This window comes from Arachis hypogaea, chromosome 18, assembly GCF_003086295.3.
Source record: "Arachis hypogaea cultivar Tifrunner chromosome 18, arahy.Tifrunner.gnm2.J5K5, whole genome shotgun sequence".
Taxonomy (NCBI): domain Eukaryota; kingdom Viridiplantae; phylum Streptophyta; class Magnoliopsida; order Fabales; family Fabaceae; genus Arachis; species Arachis hypogaea.
The window spans coordinates 110,974,247-110,988,088 of NC_092053.1; the positions used below are offsets into that span (position 1 = coordinate 110,974,247).

The 13,842-nt window shown below is 38.2% G+C and overlaps 1 protein-coding gene across 1 annotated transcript; it reads left to right on the forward strand.

The window, feature by feature from the left end:
- The first annotated feature begins 11,773 nt into the window (after positions 1 to 11,773).
- LOC112770271 (uncharacterized) lies at positions 11,774 to 13,416 on the forward strand. Its single transcript, XM_025814656.1, has 2 exons — positions 11,774 to 12,599; positions 12,680 to 13,416. Exons 1-2 carry the CDS (start codon positions 11,774 to 11,776, stop codon positions 13,414 to 13,416), a joined length of 1,563 nt encoding a protein of 520 aa, XP_025670441.1.
- The last annotated feature ends 426 nt before the right edge of the window (positions 13,417 to 13,842 follow it).

The following is a 13,842-nucleotide window of genomic DNA, read 5'->3' on the forward strand; positions in this document are numbered from 1 at the left end:
AAAAACTATGGTTTTAGTTCAATTTCAATTCAATTCAGTGAAACCAGTTTTTTTGCACATCTTTACTTTCAAGTAAGTCTCATAGAAACTTACTATATTTTAAAGATATCCGCAAAAATAGATACCGTGTAAAAACCGCAAGAGAAAAAAATAATGAATATCTCTATATTACAACTATGATATCAGGAGAAAAATATATATTAGAGAAACTACCCGTTCTCTCTTCTGGTTTATACTACACTACTATTGACAATGTGGAATCACATGCCATAGTAAACTAGAAGTTTACAAATATAAATGTATTTACAGTTTGGAATTAACCGGTTAGGACATCCGGGTTCAATCATGATGAGAAGAATCATCGAGAATTCATCTGGTCATCCTCTAAAGGAACATAAAATTCTTCAATTTAATGAATTCTCTTGTGTTGCTTGTTCTCAAGGAAAATTAATTACAAGACCATCACAAGAACAAATTGGGATTGAATCACTATCTTTTCTAGAATGTATTTAGGGTGATATATATAGGCCCATTCACTCTATGTGGACCGTTTAAATATTTCATGGTTTTAATAGATGCATCTTCACGATGGTCCCATGTTGTTTACTGTAAACGTGCAACATAGCATTTGCGAAATTGCTAGCTCAAATAATTAAATTAAAAACTTATCTTCTAGACTATGTTATAAAGATAATACATCTTGATAATGCTAGTGAATTTAGGTCCCAAGTATTTAATGATTATTGTGTGCCAACTAAAATTACGATAGAAGAACCTGTTGCTCATGTACATACTCAAAATAGTCTAGCAGAATCATTAATTAAATACCTCCAGTTAATAGCTAGACCATTACTTATAAGAACTAAACTGCCTGTTTCAGTATGGGGATATGCTATTTTGCATGCTGCAACACTTATATGCATCAGACCAACAAGTTATCTTAAATTCTCTCCATTACAAATAGTTTGCAGTCAGGAGCCAAATATTTCTCATCTTAGGATATTTGGATGTGTGGTTTATGTCCCGATCGATTCTTTTCTCTTATAACGTGCTCGAGGTTTTGTCTGAATTCTTTGTTTGCAAAAGATTTAATTGTCTCCCTAATTCTATTTCTTACTCGCACGTAATCGGGCATGAACTTTGAACTCTCCGAGGCGAGCCTAATTTTGTTTTGGTACACAACCAAGCGAATCTTGAATCTTTGGAAACTAGCAGTCAAATTGCTTTTCTCTGTGAACTTGTGTTTCTTCAAAAATCGACGGATACTTACTTAATTTAATATGCCTTGATTCTTTCTAAACAAAGTGTTTGATTTGGCTTCCCTCCGTGAGATATATATTAACTCTTATCCTGTGTATTTCATAAAATTTTCTACAACTTTATTTAATCAGAACACAAGATATCCTTCTGATTTCTTGCGAACACCGTTTGGAATGTTCGTTCGTCCTTTGAGCTTAGAATCTTTTTGGAAATTAACTCGAGCTTGAATGACAAGGAGTTCACCAAATGTCCAACTTAAGGACAATAACTAAAAGTGCTAGGTGGGAGACAACCCACCATGGTATGATCTTTTCGTTTTATTAGTTTTAATTTATTTCTATCAGTTTTAATTTTCAGTTCTGCATATTTACTTTTATTTTGCATAAAAAAGGGGGATCGACGCGCAAGCGTCTACGACGCGCACGCGTCGTTTGTGTATGCGCAACTGAACAGAGAGTTGCGTGAGAGACGCGCGGCAGGGGTGCGTGGCGCACAAGCCACCCCATGCGTACTCGTACCTCACGCGTACGCGTCCCCTGCAGAAATTTCAACCCACGCGTAAGCGTCAGCGACGCGTACGCGTGGGGATGAAAATCGATGTAAAGAGCGTATTGAACCGAGAGTTGTGTGGCCATGGTGCTGGAGTTACGCGAGAAGGCACGCATACGCGTGACCGACGCGCACGCGTCATATTACATTTTTCGCCACCCACGCGTACGCGTGGGCGACGCGTACGCGTCGCATGGCTGTTTCAGTTTTCACGCACATGCGTGATGCACGCACGCGCGTCGTGCCCTGTTTTTCATTTCTTACGCCTTTCTTCTATCCTTTCTTCTTCTTTCTTCTCTCCTCTCTTACTCCTTCTTCTTTTCTCACTTTCTTCTCATCCTTATTCTCTTTCATTCTCTTTTACATACTGCGTTTGCATACTTTCCTTCATTGCATTTTTATTTTATTCATATTTTTATCTCATTTTCTAATTTCCTATTTTACCATTGGTGTTAAATGTTCTTATTCAACTGTTGTATCTTTTCTGATATTATTTTGGTGCTTAGTGACTTATTTTACACTATTGGGTGATATTATTTATCTGTCAATGTCAATCTTTTGTGATACCTGTGTTCCTTTTGCATTGATATGAATTTATATTGTCTCTCATTACCTACTAGCTCTTCCCCATTGTTGCAGTTTTTGCACTATTAATATGCCATTTGCTTCTACTGTTTTCTCACTTGCATGTTGTAGCTACCATGTAATTGAGACCCTCATTATTCGTAATTAACCCACCCATATTTTATTTGTTTTCTATCTTTATTTATGTGTTACTTTTCTTCTTTTTTCTCTTCTTTCAGGATGGCTACCGAGAAGGGAAAGGAAAAGCTTCTAAATGGGGCACAGACAAGTCCATCTGCACAATCTTTGGAGAAAAGCGTCAGTTGGAGCAGCCCGTCCACTTGCACATCTTAGCATGCACCGAGGACGGTGCAATCTTTAAGTGTGGGGAGGTCGATACCAACTTCCTTGGGTTAGTTATTTCTTACTTCAACACCAATGTTTAATTTTTCTTGTAAATTAGTTGTTGCATTTACATGTTATGATTGCATGTTTGTTTGATTTTGTGCATTTAGCTACTACTTGGTTGAAGTAACATTTTCTTTTTCAAGAAACTTTTTATAGTATTTCACTAATTTAAATTAAAACTTTTTGTTAAACCTTGCTTGAAGAATTTTATTTTGGAACATGGTTTAGAGTTCGAACGCACAAAACCAGTGAGATTTTGAGCCTATTAGATTGGTTGCATTTTATCAACCAATATTTTATTTTTGGTGTGTATTTTTCTCTCTAAAATTGTGATCCTTGTCTTGCTTAATTCTATATTTCCATTATTTGATGTATGCATGCGCTTATATGATTGAGGTCTTGTTTCACTAAGCTTACATACCCATATGGCCTTAACCTTTTCATTATTCTTTGTAAACCAATGTTGAGCCTACTTATCCCATTTGTTCTTTACTCTAGCACATCATTAACTCTAAGCATAAAACAATAATGTCCTTAATTTGAATCCTTGGTTAACTTAGACTAGTGAGAGTGTTCATGATTTAAGTGTGGGGAAGTTGGGTTTGGAAACATTTGGTTTTAAGAATTGGGTGTTGTATATCTTTATGAAAATGTGAAAGAAATGTTTAGGACATGTTCATGCATTCAATAATTTAATCATATGCATTGAGAAAAAAAAATCTAAAAAAAATAAAAAAATAAAAAAATAAAAAAATAAAAAAATAAAATTAAAATTAAAAAGAAAAAAAGGAGAAAAAGAAAAGAAAAAGAGCAAATAATAAAAGGGGACAAAATGCCCCAAAGTAAATTGTGATAGCAATGCATATGTACTGTACTCAAAATTAGATGCATGAATATGTGGTGAACATAGTAAATGGGTAGTTAGATTTTGTATTGTGATTACATGGATTGTCTTAAGTTAGGTGAGAAATTTAAGTTAATTAAGTATTCAGATTTTAGTCCACTTGGCCAAATACAATCCTACCTTGACCCTGACCCCATTACAACCCTTAAAAGACCTCTTGATATGTGTATTTGTGCATTAAATTTTTGTTGATTGGTAGAAGAAGAGCAAGCCTTAGAAAGCAAGGTTAGTAGAGAATTGAGAGAATCGAACTTTAAACACTTGAGTAATTAGATGTATACACTCCCGGTGAGGGTTCGATGCTCGATTCTTTGTTCCCGGCTTTCATGAGCTATTTTCTTCTACAAGTTTAATTGTATTTTATTTTGTGATTTGAATTAGTGGAATCCAGTTTATGTTTGTCTTGGAGAATTTGTTTACTTTTAACCAAGTAGGTAAAAGCATTTTTGCATGTAGTTGCATTTATATAGATAGGTTGTATTTCATAATATCTACCATTCCTCTTCACTACTTTGTAACTTCTCCTGAGCTTAGCATGAGGACATGCTAATGTTTAAGTGTGGGGAGATTTGATGCACCACTATTTCGCGGTACATTTTGTACTTAATTGAGTGGATTTTATCCACCAAACTCACACTTATTCATATAATTCGCATGTTTTACATTTTCCTTCCTAATTTTGTGCTTTGATTGAAAACATGCTTCTTTGACCTTAAAATTACTAATTTTAATTCTCTCTTATTACCATTCGATGTCGTGATATATGTGTTAAATGTTTCTAGGGTTTATAGGGCAGGAATAGCTTAGAGGATGGAAAGGAAGCATGCAAAAGTGGAAATAAAATTAGAGAGATTGAAGGAATTGTTAAGTTGTCAACCCTGACCTCTTTGTACTAAATCGACCATAACTTGAGCTACAGAGGTCCGAATGAGACGGTTTTAGTTGCGTTGGAAAGCTAACATTCGGGGCTTCGAAATGACATATAATTTGTCATAGTTGCCATGCTGTTAGGCGATGCACATGCGTGGATCACGCATACGCGTGACCTCGCGAAAGTTCAATCGACGCGTACGCGTGGGCGACGCGTACGCATGACAGAGCCACGTGCTGGACGTATCACAAATCGCTGGGGGCGATTTTTAGGCTATTTTGACCCAGTTTTTGGCCCAGAAAACATAGATTAGAGGCTGCAAAGTGGGGGAATCATTCATTCATTCATACAACTTTCATTCACATAATTTTAGGTTTTAGATGTAGTTTCTAGAGAGAGAGGCTCTCTTCTCTCTCTAGGTTTTAGGATTCTAGGTTTAGCTTTTCTTAATCTCAGATTTCTACTTTACTTTAATTTATTTTTCTTCTACTCTTATTAGTTCTAGAACTTTAGTTTATCTATTTCTCTTGTTGGTTTATTTATTTTCCCAATTTGATTTATGAACCCTTCATGTTAGATTTGATTTTATATTTAATAAAATTTGAGGTATTTCATGTTTATTACTTCTTGCTTTAATTGTTATCATTGATGCTTGTAATTATTGGTTTTAGATTTTACATTCCCTATTACTTTTCTATGCCTTTATGTTGTGCCTTCCAAGTGTTTGGTAAAATGCTTGGTTGGATTTTAGATTAGATTTTTATATTCTTGGATTTGGTTGAGTAATTGGAGACTCTTGAGTTATCAAACTCCTTTGTTGATTGATAATTGAAAGTTGCTGGTTGATTTGTATCCCTCTAAAGCTATTCTTTCCTTAGGAGTTGACTAGGACTTGAGGAATCAAATTGATTTGTCCACTTGACTTTCCTTCATAGTTAGAGGTTAACTAAGTGGGAGTAATGGACAATTTTCATCACAATTGATAAGGGTAACAAGGATAGGACTTCCAGTTCTCATACCTTGCCAAGAGCCTTTCTTAACTATTAGTTTAATTCTTGCAATTTACTTTCCTTGTTCCTAATTCAAAAACCCCAAAAAGATAATTTTCCACAACCAATAGTAAAAATACTTCCCTACAATTTCTTGAGAGATGACCCGAGATTTGAATACTTTGGTTATTATTTTTAGGGGTTTGTTACTTGTGACAACTAAATTTTTCTATGAAAGGATTCTTTGTTGGTTTAAAAACTATACTAGCAACGAGAATTTATTGTGAATTCTTTACTAGCAAAAATCTGTTCATATTTTACCTCAAGAACTAAGTAGTGGGTTTTGTAGAGCTCGTCGCAGTGAACGCGTGGCCGTAAACGGTGCGGCAATCGGAGCTCCGGATCAAAAGTTATGGTGGTTTGAAGATCAAATGAGAGTTAGAACTTTGGAAGAGTGTTCTTCCCCTCCCTTACTCCATTTCAGCGTATTTGGAGGTTTAGAGAGGAGAGAGAGTGCTGTTTTTAGGGTTTTAGATTTTGTTTGGTTGGGCCAAGGGCCCAATATGGGTCCGGTTGGCCCGGTTTGGTCCGTTCGGTCCAATCTTGGGCCGATTTCTTTAAAATTGGTATCAAAATTCTCGTTTTAATTTCCTCTATCATATTAAGCCATAAAAATAACCTTTTAAACCCTCTAGATAAAATTCTAATTTATGGGTTAATTAGTCATTAATTAACCAGATTTTACATTCTACCCACTTAAGTGAGAATTTTGCCCACAAAATTCGAATTCAGTTACCTGAGAATAGGTGTGGGTATACAATCCGCATCTCAGACTCAAGTTCCCAAATGTGCTCCTCAACACCAGCTCGACTCCATGCCACTTTGACTAACAAAACCTCCTTTCCATGCAACTGTTTGATACTAGTATCGTCAATTCTTACCGGAGTCACCGGAAGCGTCAAATTTTCTTTTAACTGAACCGATTCAGGTTCTAACACATGGCTAGAATTAGGAGTATACTTCCAAAGCTATGACATGTGAAATACGTCGTGCAGGTTCGAAAGGTGGGGTGGTAGAGCCATCCGATACGCCACCAGTCCGACCCTTTCCAGGATCTAAAACGGACCGATGTATCGATGATTCAACTTCTTTGCTTTAACCGCTCTACCTACTCCTGTGGTTGGAGTAACCTTAAGAAAAACATGGTCTCCTTCCTCAAATTCCAAGGGCTTTCGCCTCTGATCGGCGTAACTTTTCTGACGACTCTGCGTAGTGAGCATCCTGTCTCAGATTTTCTTGACTTGTTTAGTAGTCTCAGCTATCATCTTTGGCCCCAACAAGCTTTTCTCCCCAGCTTCATACTAACATAGCGAAGATTGACATTTCCTCCCATACAAAGCCTCATACGGAGCCATTCCGATGCTTGCATGGTAGCTATTATTGTATGCAAACTCTACTAACGGCATGTACCTATCCCAGCTCGCCGGTTGGTCCAAAAGGCAAGCCCTCAACATATCCTCTAGTGTTTGGATCATCCTCTCGGATTGACCATCTGTTTGAGGATGGTAAGCCGTGCTTAAGCTTAATCAGGTTCCGAAAGCATTCTGAAATGCACCCCAAAACCTTGAAGTGAAACGAGGATCTCGATCAAAAACTATAGTAGTAGACTAGTAGGCACACCATGAAGTCTCACAATCTCCTTTATGTACAAGCGTGCTAACTCCTCAAGAGTGTAGTTCATCCGAATGGGTAGGAAGTGAGCTGACTTCGTCAGTCGGTCCACAATTACCTAGACAGCATCAAAACCGGCCCTAGTCCTTGGCAATTCCGACACAAAGTCCATCGCAATGCTCTCCCATTTCCATTGTGAAACTTCTAAAGGTTGCAACGTCCCGGAAGGTCTCTGGTGTTCGATCTTTACTTTCTGACAGGTTAAACACTTTGAAACATATTCCGCCACGTCATTTTTTATACCCAGCCACCAAAACATCGCCTTTAAATCATGGTACATCTTAGTACTCCCCGGATGAATAGAGAATCCGCTTTTACGTGCTTCCTTTAAGATATCTTGTCACAAAGTCCCAACATCTGGCACGATGATCCTACCCTTGAATCTCCATAGCCCATCCTGATCCTCTGACACTCTCCACTGCTTTCCTTGCTCAATAGCTGGCGACACCTTCGGTAATGCGTCATCATTTTGATGAGCCTTTAGGAGCTCAGATTTAAAGTCACTTGAGATTTGTAATCGACTCAAACACAGAGTTCCAGACACTTCTTGAACACCAATCTTCAGACTCTCGAATGCCTTGAGCAACTCCTCTTCTCGAAGCATCATCCAAGCAGCATACAATGACTTCCGACTTAACGCATCCGCCACTACATTCGCTTTCCCCGGATGGTAATTCAACTCAAAGTCGTAATCCTTCAGTAGCTCCATCCACCTCCTCTGCCGCATATTAAGCTCCTTCTGATCAAAGAGATATTTCAGGCTCTTGTGATCAGAGAAAACTTGGAACTTAACCCCATAGATATAATGCTCCATACCTTCAAGGCAAACACAACCGCAGCAAATTCTAAATCGTGCGTATGGTAGTTAACTTCATGAGGTCTCAACTGTCCTGAGGCATAGGCCACCACATTATGATGCTGCATCAACACGCACCCTCTAGACCCTTTAGTGAGGCATCGCAGTACACCTCATATGGTTTGTTCGGCTCAGGTAACACCAACACAGGCACGATGGTCAACTTTCGCTTCAACACTTGAAAGCTCTCCTCACACTCAGGAGTCCAAACAAACGGTGTATCATTGCGGGTTAACCTTCTCAATGGCAAAGCTATTTGTGAAAAGCCCTTGATGAATCTCCAGTAGTAGCCAGCTAAGCCCAGAAAACTCTTTATCTCAGTCATTGAAGTTGGTTGCCCCCACTCCATCACTACTTCCACCTTAGAAGGATCTACAACTATCCCCTATTTACTCACCATGTGATCCAGAAACTTCACCTCACTCTTCCAGAATTCACATTTAGACAGTTTCACATAGAGTTTCTTTTCCTTTAGTATCTGCAACACAATCCTCAAGTGTTCTGCATGCTCTTCTTCAGTCATGGAGTAAATCAGTATGTCATCAATGAAGACAATAACGAATTTATCTAGAAATGGACAGAAAAGTCTGTTCATATAATCCATAAACACTGCAGGAGCGTTTGTCAACCCAAAAGACATTACAGTGTACTCGTAATGACCATAACGAGTCCTGAAAGCGGTCTTAGGAATGTCCTCACCTCTTACCCTTATCTGGTGATAACCGGATCGCAAGTCGATCTTGGAGAAAACCCCAACTCCTTGTAACTGATTCATGAGATCGTTAATCATCGGCAGTGGGTACTTATTCTTTATTGTGACCTTTTTCAACTGTCTGTAATCCACACAGAGCCGCATACTCCCGTCTTTCTTCTTTACTAGTAACACTGGTGCGGCCCACAGAGAAACACTTGGTCGGATGAAGTTCTTACCCAACAGATCCACTAACTGAGACTTTAGTTCGGTCATTTCCAACGGTGACATCCTATAAGGAGCACTCAAGATTGGTCCGGCCCCAGGCACCAACTCAATAGCAAACTCAACCTCTCGGTTAGGTGGAAATTCATCGATATCGTTGGGAAACACCTCCGAAAACTCACACACAACCAGAATTTACTCCAAGCTCTGATCATCACCCGAAACACCCACAGTTAACAACAAAATACGCTGACATTCGGTCCCAGAACAATTCACCATCATAGATTTCAAGTAATAACCAAGGTTCTGAAAACCAGTTCGGATCGGCCAGTCGAACCGGTTGAACCGTGAATGACGAGGCAGAAAATTGCCAATTAAGAATTTATAATAAGAACAACATTGCAAGTACAGTTCTTAACTGACAAAAATTCCGCTTATCAATTTAAAAAGGATTGTCACAAATTTAGAATAAAAATACTGGGAGTAGGAATCCCAGGTCATCTCCCAACGAGTTGACAAAAAAGTGCTATTTTATTAGTCAGGAATTTTTTGAGAAATTTTAAGAGTGGGAGAATGGAAAAATAAATGATTGTAAATTAAAGCAACGAAAATTATCAAGAGAGTTTATATAATCAAAATAAAAACCCTTGACCGGTGGAAGTTCTATCCTTGTTGGATTTTTCCAAGTGTAATAGCAAGAGGTTGTTGTTTTCACTTAGTTAACTCTTACCGAATAAAGGAAAGTCAAGCAATTAAGCCAACTCTTATTCACAAGTCCTAATCCTCTCCTATGGAAGGATTAGCGTTAGTGACTAGAGAGCCAGCCAACAACTTCCAATTTCTAATTACACTTGAGTATTCCAACTCAAGGGTCTCCTTTTAATCAACTCCCAAGTCAAGTTGGGAGTCTACTCCATTGACATGAATACAACCTTCACAGACATATAAAGAGGATAAAAAGAAGACATGGTAAACTAAATAAAATAATAACTGAAAATTAATTAAAGATAAAAATAGTTCTTTGCATTAATAAATCCCAAAATAGAAAATATCCATACTTATATCTGAACAGGGTTAATGGGCAATTAAAAAAGTAAAGGAATAAGAAAACAAACTCGAATAATGGAAACTTCAACGGAGGTAGTGACTCTTCTCAATATCCAAATCAAAAGCATAAAACTCTAAAACTGTGAACGTGAAGAAAACCTAGAGGAAGTAGTATATCCTATCTAAGATTCAAATCTAAAACTAAAAACTGTTCGAATGAGAATATCTGTTGAGTCTCGGCTTGTCCCCTGGCTCTAGTCTGTGTTTTTGGGCCGAAATCTGGGTCTAAACTCAGCCCAAAATCGCCCCCAGCGTCTTCTGCGTTTTCTGCACGTGGCGCATGTCACGCGTACGCGTCAGTCACGTGTATGCGTCGATGGTCATTTTTTTGCGTGTCATGCATACGCGTCAGGTACGCGCACACGTCACTGTGTGAATCTCCAAATCATGCGCACGCGTGAGCCATGTGTGCGCGTCACTTCTCGCTGGTTATCTTCTTTATTTCTTGTGCTCCTTCCATTTTTGCAAGCTTCCTTTCCATCCTTTGAGCCATTCCTACCTTATAAAGCCTGAAAACACTTAACACACAGATCACGGCATCGAATGGTATAAACGGGGGATTAAAATACATAATTTAAGGGCTTAGGAAGCAAGTTTTCAACCATAGAACAAAATTGGGAAGGAATTGTAAAATCATGCAAATTGTATGAATAAGTGTGCAAATACTTGATAAAAACCACTCAATTGAGCACAAGATAAACCATAAAATAGTGGTTTATCAGTGAACCGCACAGAAAAATGAATCGGTTAAATAGCAAAACCACAGAATTTAAAAACTGGGATTGAACTGGTGAATCGACCGGTTACCGGTCAGTGAACTGAACCGTGACTCGGCCGGTTTTTTGGCTGGGCAGCAAAACGTTGCCGTTTCATGCTTTGCTTATCCCTAAATCGAGTAAATCCCTAATTCGTTCCCCGAATTCCCCTTCTCGTCGAGCTTCAGAGGTGAGAACGCCTCTCTGACCCTCACACGACAGGGGTTCTCATCGAGCTCGTCGTCCCTCACCTCCGTCCGGCCACCGCGTCGTGCCGCCGCCGTGGTTCCTTCGAACAGCCACCTAATCGCACAGCAGCCGTCGTTCCTTCGAACAGCCACCTCCATCGCGCAGCAGCCGTCGTTCCTTCGAAGGTGCTCCACCACTGCTTGGTCACTCGGCGTCGCTGTGTCCCACTCTCCCTATTACATGTTCTGTTGAAGGCGCCTTCGAGCTTCCAGAGTTCCAAGTAATTTTTTTTAGATGAACTCTAAAACTTAGATGACTTGTTGAAGTCACTGAAGTGTGACAAGATGAACTCTGAGACTGTGAACTCTGTTACTGTGAACTCTGTCTCCCTATTTTATTTTTCTTTGAACTGTGTAGTGTGAAACTGTGAACTGATTCAACTGATCCTGCTAATCTGAACAGTGAACTTTGGTTAATAATTGTTGTTTACTGAACTAATTTTTCTTTGTTTACTGAACTGGATTTTGTTGTTTGTTGAATAATTGTGAATAATTTTGAAAAATTTTGGATGTTGTTTGTTGTGAACTTGAGAGTTGAGATTATTGGGTTGGAGTGGGCTGTTGTGATATAGAAATTGAAAAAAACCATTGTTGGATTGCTGGTAATGTTTAGGTATGGATGAAAGTATCAACCAAGAACTACGTAGGAATAATAATGCTGAAAATAATTATGCTTCGAATGACCCTTCTCTTCCTTCCGCATCTAACAAAAGTCAATCACAAACTTCTAATGTTCGGGAGAAAACTAATCTTGCTTGGAGATACGTTGCTTTACAAAATATAAATGAAAAACCGCATTACCAATGCTTATTTTGTCTGAGTACTTTTGGGGGTAGGGGAATTAATAGAATGAAAAAGCATTTGGCGAAGATAGGTGGAGACATTAAGAAGTGTTCTAAGGTCTCATATGATGAAGAAAAACAAATGGAAGGTTTATTGAAAGAGATTCAGAAAAGTAAAACTAGTAAAAGGAAAGTAAGTTTCAATGAAGAGGGTAGTGATGAAATTGAGGATGCAATTGACGAAGCAATAGCGCAAGAAAAACAACAAACTCCGAGTCAGTTACTAACTAAGCAGGTGATTGGAGGTGATCCCAAAAAGAAAGCAAAAACCATTATTCCTCCTATGTTTGCATCAAGAACAACTCTGGGAAGTCAACCAAGTCTGAAAAGTGTGTTTCAAAACAAAGAGGCGCTTCATGAAGTTGATAAGCGAGTGGCTAGATGGCTTTTGGATTGTAGGATTCCTTTCAATGCGGTTATGTCACCCTTTTTTCAAGATATGTTGGATGGTGTTGCTGGCATTGGGCCTGGTTATAAAGGTCATTCTTATGATAAACTGAGGGTTAACTTATTAGCCGATCTCAAAAGGGAGTGTCAAATAGTTGTTGATAGTTATAGGTCTGCTTGGAAAGAAACTGGATGTACTCTCATGGCTGATGGTTAGACAAATCAAAGGCAAAGAATGTTGATTAATTTTTAGTTTATTGTTCGAAAGGGTAGTGCTTTGTGAAATCTGTAGATGCTTCAAATGTGGTAAAAAATGCTTCAAGCTTGTGTGACTTGTTTTCGGAGGTGATTAAATGGATTGGACCTGATAATATTGTTCATGTAGTGACTGATAATGCGGCGAATTATGTGGCTGCGGGTAGGCTTATTAATAAGAAGTTTGAAAATATTCACTGGTCACCTTGTGCTGCTCATTGCTTGAATCTTATTCTAAAAGATATAAGCAGCATGCCACATATTTCTAACCTTACAACACGTGCTTCGAAGATTACTGTGTTTGTGTATAATCATACGATGTTCTTGTCCTGGCTAAGACAAATAAATGATTGGAAGGAGATTGTGCGCCCAGGTGCAACTCGTTTTGCCACTGTCTTCATCACATTGCATTGTATCTTTGAGTGCAAAATGGATTTACAAGCATTGGTTGTTGATCCACACTTTATCGAACATAAATTAGGAAGGAGTGCTAATGGTAGAGCTGTGAGTGCAATTATGCTAGACAATAAATTTTGGGATGATTGTTTTACTGCATGCAAAATTGTGAGTCTGTTGATTAAATTTCTAAGATTGGTAGATACCGATGATAAACCATCATTGGAAATTGTTTATGAAGGTATGTTGAGATCAGAAAATGGAAACAAAGAAATGTTCAAGCATAGTAAGGCTGCATATCAACCTTACACAGAGATTATCAACTCAAGATGGGACAAACATTTGAAAAAAATCTTCATGCAGCAGCTTATTTCTTGAATCCTGCTTGCTTTTTTATGAAAATTATAGAGAAGCACCTGATGTCATGCGAGGTTTACTTGATCTTGTTACATTGCATTGCAAGGTTAATAATTTAGATTCAGTTGAGGCAATGAAAGAAATACACTTATATAGAGATCGAAAGGAAAGCTTTGATAGTCCTGAAGCTTTTCGAGCTGCAAAAAAACTTCAACCTAGTAATAATATCTGTTTGATAATAACTTATTTAGTTATTTACTTATTTTATGTTTTCGTTTCCTTAATTTGATAACTAATACTTGAGCTATGGGATTGTAACTTGTAGATGAATGGTAGAGGTTGTTTGGTGGTTCTGCTCCATGTTTACAAAACATGGTAGTTCGCATTCTTAGCCAAGCATCTGCTTCTTCAGGGTGTGAAAGGAATTGGAGTCTTTTTGATCAAATT

Bases quoted from the DNA above. Each gene is read 5' to 3' on its own strand.
- LOC112770271 (XM_025814656.1), top strand. From the start codon at position 11,774: ATGGATGAAAGTATCAACCAAGAACTACGTAGGAATAATAATGCTGAA. The intron at 12,600-12,679 runs GTTAGACAAATC...TGAAATCTGTAG, and splicing joins ATGTACTCTCATGGCTGATG to ATGCTTCAAATGTGGTAAAA.